The 15852-nt window shown below is 39.3% G+C and overlaps 1 protein-coding gene across 1 annotated transcript in view; it reads left to right on the forward strand.

The window, feature by feature from the left end:
* MEOX2 (mesenchyme homeobox 2) overlaps positions 1–15852 on the forward strand; it is a 68426-nt gene that overhangs the window by 45546 nt on the left and 7028 nt on the right. The window contains exon 2 of the mRNA XM_077809366.1: positions 5414–5586. Coding sequence (XP_077665492.1) covers positions 5414–5586 — 173 coding nt within the window. The remainder of the gene's footprint in view (positions 1–5413; positions 5587–15852) is intronic.

Below are 15852 nucleotides of genomic sequence, written 5' to 3' on the forward strand. Positions count from 1 at the left end.
CAGTCAAATTGTTGATAACAAATTATTACTTAGTCTGAGTTTTCTCAGCATTTCCAGTGACATGAAGAGGGTAAATGTTGGCACAATGAAAAGACTAGCAACTAGAAGTTCATGATAGGGTCCTTCCTTGTATTCACTGAACATTCTTATGGCTACTAGCAATGAGTACAAAGAAAAATTAATTTAATCTCTCAGCTCTAGAATGTATGACTCTAGCACCTAAAGATTACTGTGATAAGCACCATAGGAAACCCTAAGCAGCCAAAGCCCCCAGTAGCTGTAGTAGCTGTGGCAAAAGTGATTTGAATTCTCCCTTAAGATGCAATGGTTTTGCTGCTGGTACTGCAGCCAAGCAAATTAATTTAAGCTGCCCTACTGGTAGATAACTATAACTGTCATTATATGAAATGTAAACAAGCTTAGACTGTGCTCTAGCAATCAGTGTGTGCATGAAGAGTCACCAAACAAGACAGTCCAGACTCTAGAGTGCTGTGCCCAGGCAAAGAAAGGGGTGAATGACAATCCTTGAAACACAGTCATTGATTTGCAAGCCATGTTGGATGCTTCCAGTGTGAAGGCCAGTTAAAGCATGCTTTACCAAACACTGAACCCTCAATGACATCAGCTCTCTGTGAGAGGCCAAAAACAAAACAAAACAAAACAAAAAAAAAAACCCTCACAAAAATGCAGACTTTACCAGTGTGCCAATCTGCCAATGAAAACATACTGCTGACAGAACTACTGCTCTCAAAAACGTACAGTGTGACATTTACTAGTATCCAGTAATGGTAGGAACGTCTAAATAACAAATTGCCCCAGCAACTTTAGTTTCACACAGGAAATGGCTAAAACAGGTAATGTTACTGGCTGTTCTAAACTCACCATTCAGGCTGTATGCCAGCAAGCATGATTAGGAGAAATACTTCTTATGTGCTTGTGTGACAGTTACATTTGCCTCTTTGTGCACCAGTATCCTAGGGGCTTGGGATTTAGATTCTGAATTCCTGACTTTCACAAGTTTAAAACCTAAAGTTTTGACTTTGACCTACAAATACCAGTATCCAAAGGATGACTTGTCTCACTGAGATGTATTTTTTTTATCATTAAGGTTGTACTGCATTCTTAGTTCATTTACTGTTCTCTGTGATGATCCATATGCTTGCAGTAAAGAATTGCCATCAGTGTCTTTCCCAATTGCCATGGCACCAAGCGTTACTTTCTGCTTAACTGTAGGTGGTACTATGAAGCATACTTCTCAGATCAAAAAAGTCTTAGAGACTTTGACAGAATGATGAATGTGTCTAATCGTAGAGCTCATGCCACACAGAAGGGGAGGGATTTTTTTTCACAGGAACTCAGTGTTATTCAAAGGATTTTAATCAAAATTATTCTTCTACTGATTAATATGTATGCATACCTGGAGCTGTCTCCTCTCCTCTCCTCTCCTCTCTCTCTCTCTCTCTCTCTCTCTCCTCAGAATATTCCTTTTCCGATAATTGGGAGACATACTTCATGAATCAAGATGAAAAGACCCCCTTGTTTATGGCCTTTACATCCTGAGCATTGCCCCGTCTGCAGGAAGTCACTATTAACTGCCTTAAATTAAGGCTTCTCTATATTGGAAATTTTGCCATTTTAACTATACTGGTAGAGTTAAAGTGCCAAAACCCACCTACTGTGGACATAGTCGTACCAGTGTAAAAATGCATATATCTGTATAACTTCTTCTGGTTCAGGACTGAAATAAGCTATACTGGTAAAAGCCCTAGTATAACCACAGTTATATGGACATAAAGGTGCCTTATAACTGCATCTGTAAAAACATGACACCCTGCCACTGATATCGTTATATCAGTATAAATTTTCTAGTATAGCCCAATCCTCGGTGTTTAATACTAAAGCATGAAGCAGTGCTTAAATACTCCACAATCAAACTACCATTGTGGTTATCAACCTTATGAACAACATTGCTGCGGTTCATGTAGGATCAATGTATGTTCAGAGCTATATTAGGAAAGAGTTCATGCCTGTGCAAGATGTCTTCAAGTCACCAAGGCCTGATGAAATTCATCCTAGAATACTCAAGGAGCTGACTGAGAAAGTATCTGAGGTATTAGCGATTATCTTCTAAAAGTCATGGAAGACGGGAGAGATTCCAGAGGACTGGAAAAAAGCAAATATAGTGCCAATCTATAAAAAGGAAAATAAGGACAAGCCGGTGAACTACAGACCAGTCAGCTTAACTTCCATACCTGCAAAGATAATGGAGCAAATAATTAAGAAATCAATTTGCAAATACCTAGAAGAGAATAAGGTGATAAGTAACAGTCTCAGCATGGATTTGCCAAGAACAAATCATGTTAAACCAACGCAATAGCTTTCTTTGGCAGGGTAACAAGCCTTCTGGATAGAGGGGAAGTGGTAGATGTTTCATATCTTGACTTCAGTAAGGGTTTTGATACTGCCTCTCATGACCTTCTCATAAACAAACTAGGGAAATACAACCTTGATGGAGCTACTATAAAGTGGGTGCATAACTGGTTGCAAAACTGTTCCCAGAGAGTAGTTATCAGTGGTTCAGACTCAAGCTGGAAGAGCATATCAAGTGGGGTCCCACAAGGATTAGTTCTGGGTCCAGTTCCGTTCAGTATCTTCATCAATGATTTAGATAATGGCATAGAGAATACAATTACAAAGTTTCTGGACAATATCAAGCTGGGAGGGGCTGTAAGTGCTTTGGAGAGTAGGACTAAAATTCAAAGTGATCTGGACAAACTGGAGAAATGGCCTGAAGTAAATAGGACGAAATTCAATCAGGACAAATGCAAAGTACTCCACTTAGGAAGGAACAATCAGTTGCATACCTGCAAAATGGGAAATGATGGCCTAGGAAGGAGTACTGAAGAAAGGGATCTGGAGGTCATAGTGAATCACAAGCTAAATATTAGTCAACAGCGTAACACTGTTGCAAAAAAAAGCAAACGTCAGTCTGGGATATATTAGTAGGAGTGGTGTAAGCAAGACACAAGAAGTAATCCTTCCACCCTACTCCACGCTGATTAGGCCTCAACTGGAGTACTGTGTCTAGTTCTGGGTGCCACATTTCAGAAAATTTGAGAAAGTCCAGAGAAGAGCAACAAAAATGAGTAAAGGTCTAGAAAACATGACCTATGAGGGAAGATTGAAAATATTGGTCCTGAAGAAGAGAAAACTGAGAGGGACATAACAGTTTTCAAGTACATAAAAGGTTGTTACAAGGAAGAGGGAGAAATTTTTTTCCTTAACCACTGAGGATAGGACAAGAAACAATGGGCTTAAATTGCAGCAAGGGCAGTTTAGGTTGGATATTAGGAAAAACTTCCTAACTGTCAGGTGGTTAAGCACTGGAAAAATTGGAGGTTGTGGAATCTCCATTATTGGAGATCTTTAAGAGCAGGTTAGGCAAACATCTGTTAGGGATGGTCTAGATAATACTTAGTGCTGCCATGAGTGCAGGGGACTGGACTAAGTGACCTCTTGAGGTCCCTTCCAGTCCTACATTTCTATGATTCTAAGTGTAACTATCACTTATAATCCTAAAAAGATGATTTAGGCTTCCATCTAAAGGGATACATGGAGAGTGCTCGTATAAGGATTCAAGTATGTGGAATGAGATTTGTAAATTACACATGGACCTGAATTGGGGTGTGGCAGAGCTGCAGCAGTTGAGGAGCAATTCCAAGAAGGAAATGCAGTGTGCATGCTGAAAATTTTGGGGAGAATTATGCTTCCTGGTGGCTCCCCCAATTGGCTGATGCAACACACTCTGCAGGCTAGTACAGAAGGAAGAGGGGAGCATGACTCAGGTTCCTTCCTGCCATTTTTGAGGTAATTTGCACCCTAGATTATTAGGAAGGAGCTGTGCTCACCTGAGAACAGGGGACTTAAGTTTTTTGTCCAGCTCTTTTGCTTTCAGTGGAGCAGTGGGAGAAGGCTGTTTTTTACCTCTCTCCATTCTACTCTCACCTTCTCAACTGCACAGGGACAGGACACAGTCTCATCCATAATGAGGTACTGGAAATTTATATTTTGCATCAAATAAAAACATTTCCCCCTATTCAGTTTACATTCTTATATCCTGGCCACCACCATGATATCACTGATATTGGGTTTGGTTTTGTTCTTTAAATTACTCCATTGGGATTTGAAGCTATAGCCTGTGGCAGTGACTGTAGCATTGAATCATTCATTAAGATTTCTCACTAATTTTTGCACAAAAGTCACTGATTTTTTTTTTTCAAGCAACAGGGTAATACTGACCGCAAACCCACTCTCATTCTACTCTTCTAAACCTGCATAATTGTTAATAGTTTTGTTATTGGGCTCAGTGGTCTGGTAGGCTATTTCAAGCATGCTAATGACTCATCTGACCTAGAACGTCAGAGAGAGACTCCTTATGTGTCTGTCCAGTTGGAAATTGATGCAGGTTTCTATTTAAATCAGTAGCTGAAGTGTGAATGTATCTGTGACATTTTTGAGATGGTTCATGAGGCCAGGAGTTCACAAATGATTCTTATGCTGCACGCCTACTAATGTTGAACTTGCAGGTATTGTGACATGCCCAGATTTGAAAAAGATAGAGCAAAAGACATTTTATGGGACAAAACTTTAGGAACGTCAACAATCAGATCATAGCACTTATTCAAATGGGGCCTGGTTCAAAGCCCATTGATGATAATAGAAAGACTCATTGACTTAGTAGCTTTGCATCAGACCCCTGATATTTTTCTGTGAGAGTACCTGAAACTATGAGGGTTGTGAGAGGATTTTCACTGTTGTGATCATGGCAGAGATAATTTCCCTGCATCTTCAGCAAGAATAGTTTAGGGTATGGGCTATGGTGGCAGCACTATTTTCTATTGCGTGTCTAAAAGTTGGGGGGTTTATGGAATGTCTACTTCTCGGCATGCTAGGAGGAAGCACCTTATGATTCTGCAGTCGGTGCTCATCCATTTCATCATCATGCTTTTGACTGGATTTCACATGTTCGTCTCTTTATTTATTTTATTTCTGTAAAGCTGTAATTGGATAAAATTGAAGGTATGCCCTCTGATAGGGATAGCTTTGCTTGACATGTCAGTGAAATAATAGAATAGAGCCAACCCTTGACATGCCATCCAGTTGGTCACTAGCTAGAAGATTCAGTGCTAGTTCTTTAGTTACATTCAGGATTCTTGGGAAAACGGCTGCTACTCTGCTCTGTGGCAGTGGAAGGTCCATTAGTATCAAAGCTAGTGTGCTTCTGCTATTCCAGGGCAGGGAAGTTTTTGAGGTGCTCACGTAGAGGATGAGCACAGCCTTAATCTGTGGGGTTTAGTTCCTAATAAATCAAACCCTTGTCATAACTTTCACTTTTATCTCTCCTTTGTTTCAGATTCCCAGGAAGGAAATTACAAATCAGAGGTCAACAGTAAGCCTAGGAAGGAAAGGACAGCCTTTACCAAGGAGCAAATCAGAGAGCTAGAAGCAGAGTTTGCCCATCATAACTACCTGACCAGGCTGAGGAGATATGAGATAGCAGTAAATCTGGACCTCACTGAAAGACAGGTACTGATGGAAAGTAATAGATTTTGAAGTGTTTCTTTTAATATTTAAAACTACCAGCAGCAGTCGCTCTCCCCATTTGATTTACCCATAGATATTAAGTGTAAAATGGAAAAAAAAATTAGAGATAATGCTAAAATGACACATTTATACTGCATAACAGTGTTGCTGTGAAACAGATATTTATAAATTCAGTTAACCCATTGAAACACACTACTTGATTCATTGACGTTAAATGTCTATCTGCCAGAATGGAATAAATGGGTTTTCAGGTTGCCCAATGCATCTCTATTTAAAATACATCCAATCTTCCATTCTGTGCAATGGTTTGTGGCTAAATACTTACAGGCATTGTGACAGTTGTCCACCATCTATTTGCTCTCTGAATTGTGAAAAATCACAGAACAATCTACTAGAGTTGGAAGGAAGACATCACAGAATGGCCAAACCATAACTAAGGCTTCCATTTGAACCATAGTAAGCAGTGTGTGACTTTTTACACCTGCAATGTTTTGATGACAACTCTGCTCTCTTCAAGCTACACACTTTTAACACAATTATTCGTTAAAAAGAAAAAATGACATTTAAAAAAAAACTTTAAAAAATTGTTTAAAAGAGACCAAAACCCCTTTATTGTCAGTCTCTGAGGCAGGGATGAGAAGGTTAAGAAGGAAACAGAATCAGTGGGGAATTGCATCTGAACTCCCAGAAAAGGTGCTTTGATACACAAAAGGTGCTTTTGAAACACAAAGCTTCATTTAGTTATTCCCTTTTTGCTTTAAAGCTCAACTCTGTCAACTCAACTGGAAGTTTACCCAACTATTCACCACATTCTGGCTATATCTCTGCCAATATTTTTTGGGGAAATTTTCCATTCTCACATTACCAGTAGTGCAATTCCAAACGTGGCAGCACCAGAATGGACAGAGTAGAGACCTTTACCATCCTGTCATCTTACCCTGCTCTGTGAAGTAGGAGGAGACCATAGAATTTCTCAGCACTCTTCTCAGTTTCCTGCTCTCCAAGCCCTCATTCTGCAAACACCTAAGCACATACTTAACGATTTTTTGTCCATAGTCATATTGACTTCAGTGGAATTAGTCATGTGTTTTAGTTAAGCATGCACATAAGTGTTTGCAGAATCCAGGCTCAACACATTAATGTTTAAATGTGCACATTTTCAGAAACATCCAGAATCTTTCATACAACAATATTGTTAGTTGAAAGCCTTTCATCTTGGCCTGATTACATACCTGAGTTTGTTGTAATCTTCCTCCCCTGAGGAACAACTTAAATTATATCTGAAATTAAAATCAATAGATACTCAGATAGCATGCAGTATAAGAACCTAAAGGTATTAGCAGGCTCACCCGATCATATGCAAAATGTATGATCTCTAGCTGGAATGCATTAGACAGTGGGTATAGGGATGTTATAAATATGAGAGAGACATTTTACAATATGCAGTAACATTCATGCTAACTAATTCTGGTGGTCTGCTCAGAAATAAGACCATGCTTCATGAAACTCTAAACATGAGAGGCTAATAAAGACTGGTCAGTTACTCAAAACTTAATTTACATTTTCTATAAATAGTACCGCTCCAGACCCATTGTATACATGTGTGTGCACACATGAAAATGAAACAGGATTTTCGTTGGGAGCTTCAAAGACATGTACATAAAATGGCATTCTAAGTTTACCTCTGTCTTTATTATGCATACCTATTATTTCATCACATCAGCTAGAAGGCAGTAATTTGTTTATAACATGAAGATGATAATGCCAGATAGCATTAATTTTGCTAAATATAATAGCATACACTGAAAAAACCCTTGTCATTCCAGTGGAGTTACTTTCTGTTATTTAAATATGCTTGTTAGATTTATCACTTGTGCCCTTTAGTATCAAATGCAAAGGGAGATTTATTATGGTGGGGAAAAATAAATAAGAATATTGATCTCTAAAGTCTCAATCTTACCATCCTTTCTCAAGCAAAACACCCATTGAACTCAAAAGACTTGATTTTCAGTTATAGTCTTTAGTAAGAACTGTAGCAAAGTGTTCCCTACTTGTCTTTTGACAGATCCATAATTTGTGTGTGATCATCCAAAGATCCAGCATTATCCACTTTCCTTAATTACTTATGTTTTAGGAATTGAAAAGAATATATTTTACAAGAAATTGCCTTTCATCCTGCCAGGGACTGGACTAATTGAGACTAGGAATACTGAGTTGGTTGCACAGAAAGAATCAGTGGAATCTAAATCTGAATTCTACTTGAATGTCTTGACATTAAAAATCATAGCTGGATTCCATAGAATAGTATGAAACAAATGTCAGAGTATTTATGCAGGGTGTTTCCTGAGGATTAATGGTCAGATGGGAGAAATCTCAGCTAGTAACTAATCCCCAGGAAGTAGCCTGAGCTGCGTTCATAATTGCTATTATCAGCTGGAAAATGGAAATAAGTAATTACAAAAATAGGTGTATGGTTTTTCTTAATGGTCAATACAGTTTAAAATGGTATGTGTAGATCCTGGCTAAACAGAAAAAAATATTGTGCCAACTCCCCTCCCTCTTGTTCTGTGCTGGACATAGGTGCAGGTAGATGTCCTGAGGTTGGAGCCTGCACCTATTCCTCTTCTGGGTCAAGCTTGGATTTTTCAAACCCATGAGTGACATAGTTGTGTTGACCTAACTTTTTAGTGTAGACATGGCCTAAGCATGTACACTGAGTTACAGTGCTACATGGATTTTTCCTCATAAGTAACAACAAATAAAATATTGAATAATAATCCACGATGACCTTTAACTGGTTCGCCACTGGTGGGGTAAACCAACTGATTTCAATTAAGTTGTGCCTACTTACAACAGCAATGGAATTAGCCCAGCATTATAGGGTGGTGTGACAAAACCATATGATGAGATGATTCTGTGTTCCAAAGGAAATTAAGTTTTTATTTCAACATACTGTACAGCGATAGCTAGATATGAACATATGTCTTTGGAAGTTCATTGGGAGAAAAAGCAGTCTTCTGAGACTGCTAGGTCAAATTAAAACCTCAGACTTCCTTTGCTACACAGTCATGGAGAGGAATGTGAGGGGATACTTTGTAGCAGATGTGTAATGTCAGTGCTAGGCATTGATACTTGTGATCACCTCTCAGTAATTATAATGAACCCATCCACATAACATCTGAGCATAACCCTTCTTGTTAATCACATGTGGCACCTGGGCTGCTGGGAATGCTGGTGCTTCCCTAGCATTCTAGCACAAAGGCCTGGATAGTTTCAATCAGGAAGGGAAAGCTTTTAAAGGTTCTGCATGAAATACTTACACAGCAGCACCGTGACTTATAGCTTTATGCCTTTCAGTCAGAAAGAAAGAGGGGGCCGTATACTGCACTGAAGATGTCCTCTGTTGTCCACAACAAAAAGATGATTGGCAAGGGAATGAAAACCTAGCAGCACATTCCAGTATCCATTTGCTTTCTGAAAATTGCGTATATTGGGGCAAATTTTGCTGTCACTGCCACTGTTGTAAACTGGGGACATCTTCATGGAAATCAGGTGAATTACCCTGGTGTAAAACTGGTGTGAATAAGACCAGAATCAGGCTTTCTACTTCTAAACTGTATGAAAGCCTCCAAGAGTGCAATTCAGGGAGTCAACAGACGTGATTCTCCCCTCATACTAGTTTTACATCAGTGCAGCTCCACTGACTTCAACAAACGTACTCCAGGATTACACTGCTGTGAGATCAACATTCATTTCTTCAGTGCAGAATCAGAATATTCTTAAATACATTCCATTCCATTGTTAACTGAATGAATGTTAACACCATACCAGCATCCACACACTAGCATATTGTTGTTGTTGTTATTATTACCTCAGTAGCACCTAGTAGTCCCAACTGAGATCAGGGGCCTGTTGTGCTGGGTGCTTTACACACACACTAGGAAATAAGCTCTTCAGAGAAAGGACTACAATCTAAATAAAAAGATAGACATTCTCATGTAGCCCAGCTCATTTGGCCTGGTTTCCAGAAGTAATCTCTGCATAGAGCAGTACTTCTGAGAATGATGTGACTGTGCTGGTCACATTGGCATTTGTGGCATATACTATCATTTTCCAAAACTTCTGCCAAAGGCTGTTTTCCTTGGAGAATGGTGTTCAACATGTGGTAGTCACTCTCTCTGACTAGGTTAAGATGTGGGTTATAACACCTATGCCAACCCCAGCTGTAGACCCATCTATATCTGAAAGGTCTTCAGACCTTGGGGGAATGACATTCTGTGTGCAAATGGACAATCAAATGTTAATGTTGGATAATGCAGCAAAGAAAAAAAAGCAGAGGGTATTAGATGTATTAAACATCTCCACCAAGAAATTATGTTTGTGAACAGAATTAACCACTGATGGAATTAATTACTTTACATATGTTGTTTTTACTAAGATTCAGTAAAAAAGCAAACATCAAATTATTGTACAGCGTCAGAGAGGCAAAAATAAACAGCGGAAAGATATTGTCAGTCATCCTAAAGTTACCTCTTTCAGTTAGTTCCCAAGATGTGGCAGATGTGAGATAAATCATGGGGCCCATTATCTTAGGAAAGCTCAATCTTCCTCTTGACTATGATGATAATTTCTACCATACGTTACATCTTAAACAGGACATCAGCACCCAACACTTCATAATTACCTTTCTGGCACTTAAAACAAACAATTGAAAAACATATGTTTTACTGTATTTAAAAGCCCATGTAAGAGTGGCCAAGTTTCCTACTAGCATCAAAGCAAGGCTCAAATTGAATTTCCAAACAACTTCTAAGGTCAGCACAAATATAAATTCCTGGTGGAAGGACATGTTCAGAAAAAAAAAAAATGTGTGAAGGAGCCAAGTCCTGATTTTTGTTATTTGCATGTTAGGCTATGTTATTCAGAATGTCAACATGGAACAGGAGTGAGTGTGATTTGTATGGCACCCTAAGAAAAAATAAATATCATTGAGGGTTTCAAGAGAGGAGTATCAAAGAAAATTACTTCGACATCTCAAAGTCCCAGATATTAAGAGTGCACTTCAAGAGCATTTAAAACACATATGGTGGCTCTATTATCACACTGTAAAAATTCCACCAATATAGGTGCCTATAATTGCTGCTCCATTGCCTATAGAGTGCACTCCCAATCCCTACTCAGCCAGCAGTTAATAATTTTCAGCTGGCAGGCCTCTATGTATTCTGAAGAGCCAGTTAGTATAAAAATCTCTTGGGTCCCTAGATATTTGTAACCTTGACAAGCACATTCTTGGCTTTTTTGTCCATCCAGATAAACTTGGAGAAGGCACCATCCAAATTTTTTAAAGTCTCACTGTGGGATGAGGAGAGGAAGCAGCTGCAGTGGGGTATAAGAGGTGTGGCAAAATGGACATTTTTATAGGGTCGATCCTGCCAAATATAGAAAGAGTGGGAGATCTTTCCACCTCACAAGATCTTTTTTTGCACAGAGCTAATCAAAGGAGCAACGTTGCAGTTCTTCAAGCTAGCTAAGGTTACCGGAATAAACAGTTCAAATACGTAATGCTTCTATTTGCCAATGTAAATGGAAAATCCCACCTAGTCCGATTAAATTCCACTGAGGAGGGCTTATTTTTTGCTAGTTAACCTTAAGTCCCAATATCTGCCCAAAATCCATCAATCACTTAGAAAATACCCAGAATCAGTGTTTCTTGGTAGGTGATGAGGAAAACAGTTTGTTAAAATAAAGAAGGGCTTTATGCTCTCTTGTCTGAGTTCTACCTAATGAAAGTCTTTAGTCTGTCAATTTATGAAATGGTGCCAGTAGTTCCATGAGTAGATAAATAGGAATGTCAAAAGAGGTGCCTTTTTAATGTTTAATTCTACAGGAAAGGTAGGCAAACAATGCATTATCATATAAATGGGGGCAGTATATGTACAGTATCTAGCACAGTGGGGCTGTCGTCCTGATTCGTGCTTTTTTATTGTGTGCTTCTGCAATACAAATAATAAACAATAATAGAAAATCCCCATTACAGTGGTGTCCTCCAAACAAAGGTCACCTCACTTCGTAGTAACAAATGGCTATTTATACTTGGTTAAAATCCTTTTCAGCATCTCAAGACTGAGTGTGGGATCCTGCAATCCTTACTCAAACCAAACAACCTTTCTAAACAAAGTCAGTGTTGATTTGCTGGAGTACGGACCACCTTAACATAGTTAATCAATATCAGTCTGATATACCGTATTGTCGAATCTTGTCTGAAAGTCAAATGCTCATTCCAAACTTCCACTTATTCAGCAATGTCCACATATGCTATAAAATTTGAGTCTGTGTGGTGAGCAGCAGCCCACGGCAGCGAGTCTCCGCGCCCAGGTCAGCAGACTTGGGCTTGCGGGGCTTGTGCTATGGCACTATGGATAGCTGCATAGACATTACGACTTGGGCTGGAGCCTGGGCTCTGAAGCCTAGGGATGGGGTTGGCCTGCATTCCTCTGGATTGTTTGTTTTATTTAAAATAATACCCTTAAAATAAAATAAAATCTAGTGATACTTTTATGTTTGTCTGTAAAATAATTACAGAAGAGCATTGCTACAGTAATTCCATAATTTCTTTCTTCTGTAGAAAGGAATGCTCCTGGAAACCTAAAATATATCTAATGGGTAATTTAATACATAATTTTGACTCGAGTAATTATTTACTTCTTAAACAAAAGTTTATGGTAAAACTTCAAATGATGAATTTACTTTTGCTATATAAATTGGGAGTGGAGTTACTGGTTATAATTCATTCACAATGGGAGACCTTATTTTCAAAAATTCCAGTGCTTCAGTGGAGCTCAAGGTTCCAACTGCTAGCCATGGACAGACCCTTACATCTGCACGGAGACCAATTACCTTCAGTGGGGTTCTGGGCAGGCAGAGTGGTCTGCCTGTGCCAGTCAGCTTATGATGCGATTTGGCCCAAAATTCAAGGATTGTTCAGCCAATGCTTCTGTTAAAGCTAGCTTTGTGCAAAGGTGTTGGGGAAGAGGTAGGCCCGTGGGTGTCCTCCCACATAATCCCGCGTCTCTCAGTAGACTTGGCCAGGACCAAAAGGAAGCACAAACTGTACTTTTTTTTTTTTTTGAGGTTGGCATAGAAGCTACTTTCCCTAGAAGTTCCAGCTGGAGAGGTGATTGCTCTGTATTGCACCTTTGGAAAGTGATGACTTAACATCACAGTTGAGTTCTAAGAAAAGTGACACGTTTTGTCAGTCTAAAAATCAAACAGAACAAAAACTGAAACAACACATTTCTGAAACTTTTTGTTTTAAGTATCTTTGGAGATTCACTTATGGATCCTAGTGGCTATATATGGAGGAAAAGAGCTATTTGTTATGCTAGGTACTTATAAAATGTAGCATCCATTTAGATGGTCATTTGTATTCTTTGGGCCTGGTCCAGTTGAAAGTAGCTGCAGCTTTCTGAGCCACGCCAGCTGTAAAAGACTGAATGTTGACTCTGCAGCCAATTTACTATCAAAGATACAAGATTGGCCTGCTTTGAAAGTCAAGAAAATTCCTCCAGTTTTGAAGGAATGAGCTGTGGAGACGGTTAAACTGAACGGAAATTAGGGTTCTTCCTTCGTGGCCTATGCGAAGGCTTCCCAAGCTGTGGAGCCTAAGAGGTCTGCAGAGTTGTCAGGTTCCTTGGCACTTCCCTCCTTTAGTACTAAACTGTCATCATAGAGCAAAGTGAGCATATTCCTCCAAGAATCCTGAGTCCTGATTCCCCATTGCCTTGCATTTATGAGTCATTTTCATCTGTGCTAACTGGCTGTGAAATGCTAGCAAACTGGAATTCTCCACTTACACCCGTAGAAGCACTTTATTGTACACTTTCTCCACACAGGTGTAAATGTCTGCGCAAGATGAATCAGTGCCGTATTGTCTAAAATGACTCTGTCCCACCAACAGATTTTTCAGATTATGCGTAAGCAATTTTTACTTAGTCTGAACAGTAGTAACTTCAGAAAACCAAACTCGCAACTTCAACTAATGTAGCAAATCCTGATATAGTGCAGTGACTGTACTGTACATACAGAAGTACACTATACGAACTGGATCGTGACAGGCCCTTGTGAAAATGCATGGTGGCAGGGAGAGCACAAAGCTGCCTTGTGGCAACACCCGCAGCGAACACCCCCAAGATTACAAACAACAAAAAAGGAACTCAATGTAAAACCCACACCGCAACGTCTGCCTGTGAATGCAAACAATAGCGCATGAACGACCCCATTCTGTTCAGTGTGGGGTAATGCTGAAGTCGAACTAGGACATTTTAAAAAGTCAAGATTAACTATTTCACTGATGATCATTTTAGCTATGAAAAGCTATGAAATTAAATGTTAAAGATCATAGTTGGATGAAGTGGCATTTATCAGGGTGGAGCGTAGTGGGGTTGATGGTTGCTGTCAAGGATTTCTGGCATTGGCAATGAAGTAGTTAAATCACTGCCGTCCTCTGAAATGTTAAGTCCCCTCCACCCCTGCCCAAATGTAGGAGAGAAGGAGCAGAATGCATCAGCTTTCCGGTACCCAAAGCTGCCTTTGAGTAACAAAAACCAAAGCCATCTCCCACGCTTTCCTGGGTGCCAAAAGTCCCACCTGTCCATTATCCATCTGCCAAAACCTCCAGCTCTTTCTCAACAGTTGCTGCTATGCACTTATGAATATTCAGTACAAAAATCTAAAGTGTAAAATAAACTGAATTTACCATCAAAATAAATAAATAGAAGGGATACAGAGAGGGCTAATGACAGGAGAAAGGACTATACTATCTAAGTCTGGAGTTCTTGCTACATAAGTTAGGTATAATGCTTCACACAGAATTTGGGGCTCTGAGAGATGTGCATTTGTACTGCATGTGTACAAGAAATGATGGGGCAGTGTGGCATAATGGTTTTATTGGTATGAGTTTGGGATGGGTGCATTACTCATGAGTCTTAAAGTCATTCACAAGTTACGCAGGTCATCTCAAACCAATGCCAGTAAAACCTTTAGCTCACTTATCATGTAGTTTGTATACGTCACATATTTTGCAGAAACCTATGTTTAAAATGTTTAACTTTTTTATAGTGTGACTACTTTCCATGTCCCTGCACCAGTAAAGCCTTAGCTACCATGAGTCTAACTGTGCAAGACTTTGATGGAAAGGAAAAATCCTAACTAACATATTTTAGACAGATTCAGATAGCTTTTCTATAAATAAAAATGTCACAACTTTAAAATCCACTATTTTGGCACCTAGCAGGGTTGGGCATCCCAGTGAGAAGCTAGGTTTTTTGTTTGTTTGTTTTAAAAGAAAAAGTGGCTATTTGCTGGAGACATATGAATGGGTTGAGTGCAGGTAAGAAAGTCATACAGTTTAATCACAGGCAGAGTCACATACTATTTTTCAGAAACTAAGATAAAATATTATTTTTCTGCAAAGTTCATTTTTGAAGGAAAAGGCCATCAGTTAGACTTTTCTGTGTCAACACAGAAGGCTCAAGTCCCAGTTCAGCCATCCATCCTGATTAAGCAAAGCATTTAAGCATGTGCTTAAGACCTATTGATGTCAATAGAATTTAGGCTCTTGCTTAAAGTTAAGCATACACTGAAATGCTTTGCTGAATGGGGTGGTCTTAAGCATATGTTCAAATGCTTTGCTGAACTGGGGCCTAAAAGCCATACCGGTTTCACATCACATGATCCTATTGAGGTTGTATGGGTGGAAGACAGCAGAGAATTTGGCCCTTTGGTAGTAGGTAAAACTCTGGCCTTTCACAAGTATTTGCTATTAACAATAGTGCTACACCACTGAAACAATAAATCAATTTCCAGCCCCTCATATTGCATCCTGCCCCCTGATTACTGTGGAGTATTCCTTAAAATAAATCAGCCATAGCAAAACATTTCTCTTTGGTGTCTGCTCCCAAGGAGATGCTCAACACACGGTCATATGGTCCTCAACCTATTTAAGCAACAGCTTAATCATCAGTCTGGGAGACGTAAATGCTAAACAACTTGTCGACTAATGGAAAGACTTTCATGCCAATGAGCAGATGTGCCTAATAGACCACCCCATAATTGCTGATTTAGAAATAGTTGCTAATGCTGTAATGGCTGCTATAACATAGCCCTTCATTTCCCTTCCCTTCATTCCCTATATATATACTCTACACATTAAATTGAGCTATATACAGTGTGTGTGTTGTTTGCAGTTAT

Source organism: Eretmochelys imbricata, chromosome 2 (assembly GCF_965152235.1).
Source record: "Eretmochelys imbricata isolate rEreImb1 chromosome 2, rEreImb1.hap1, whole genome shotgun sequence".
Lineage (NCBI taxonomy): Eukaryota > Metazoa > Chordata > Testudines > Cheloniidae > Eretmochelys > Eretmochelys imbricata.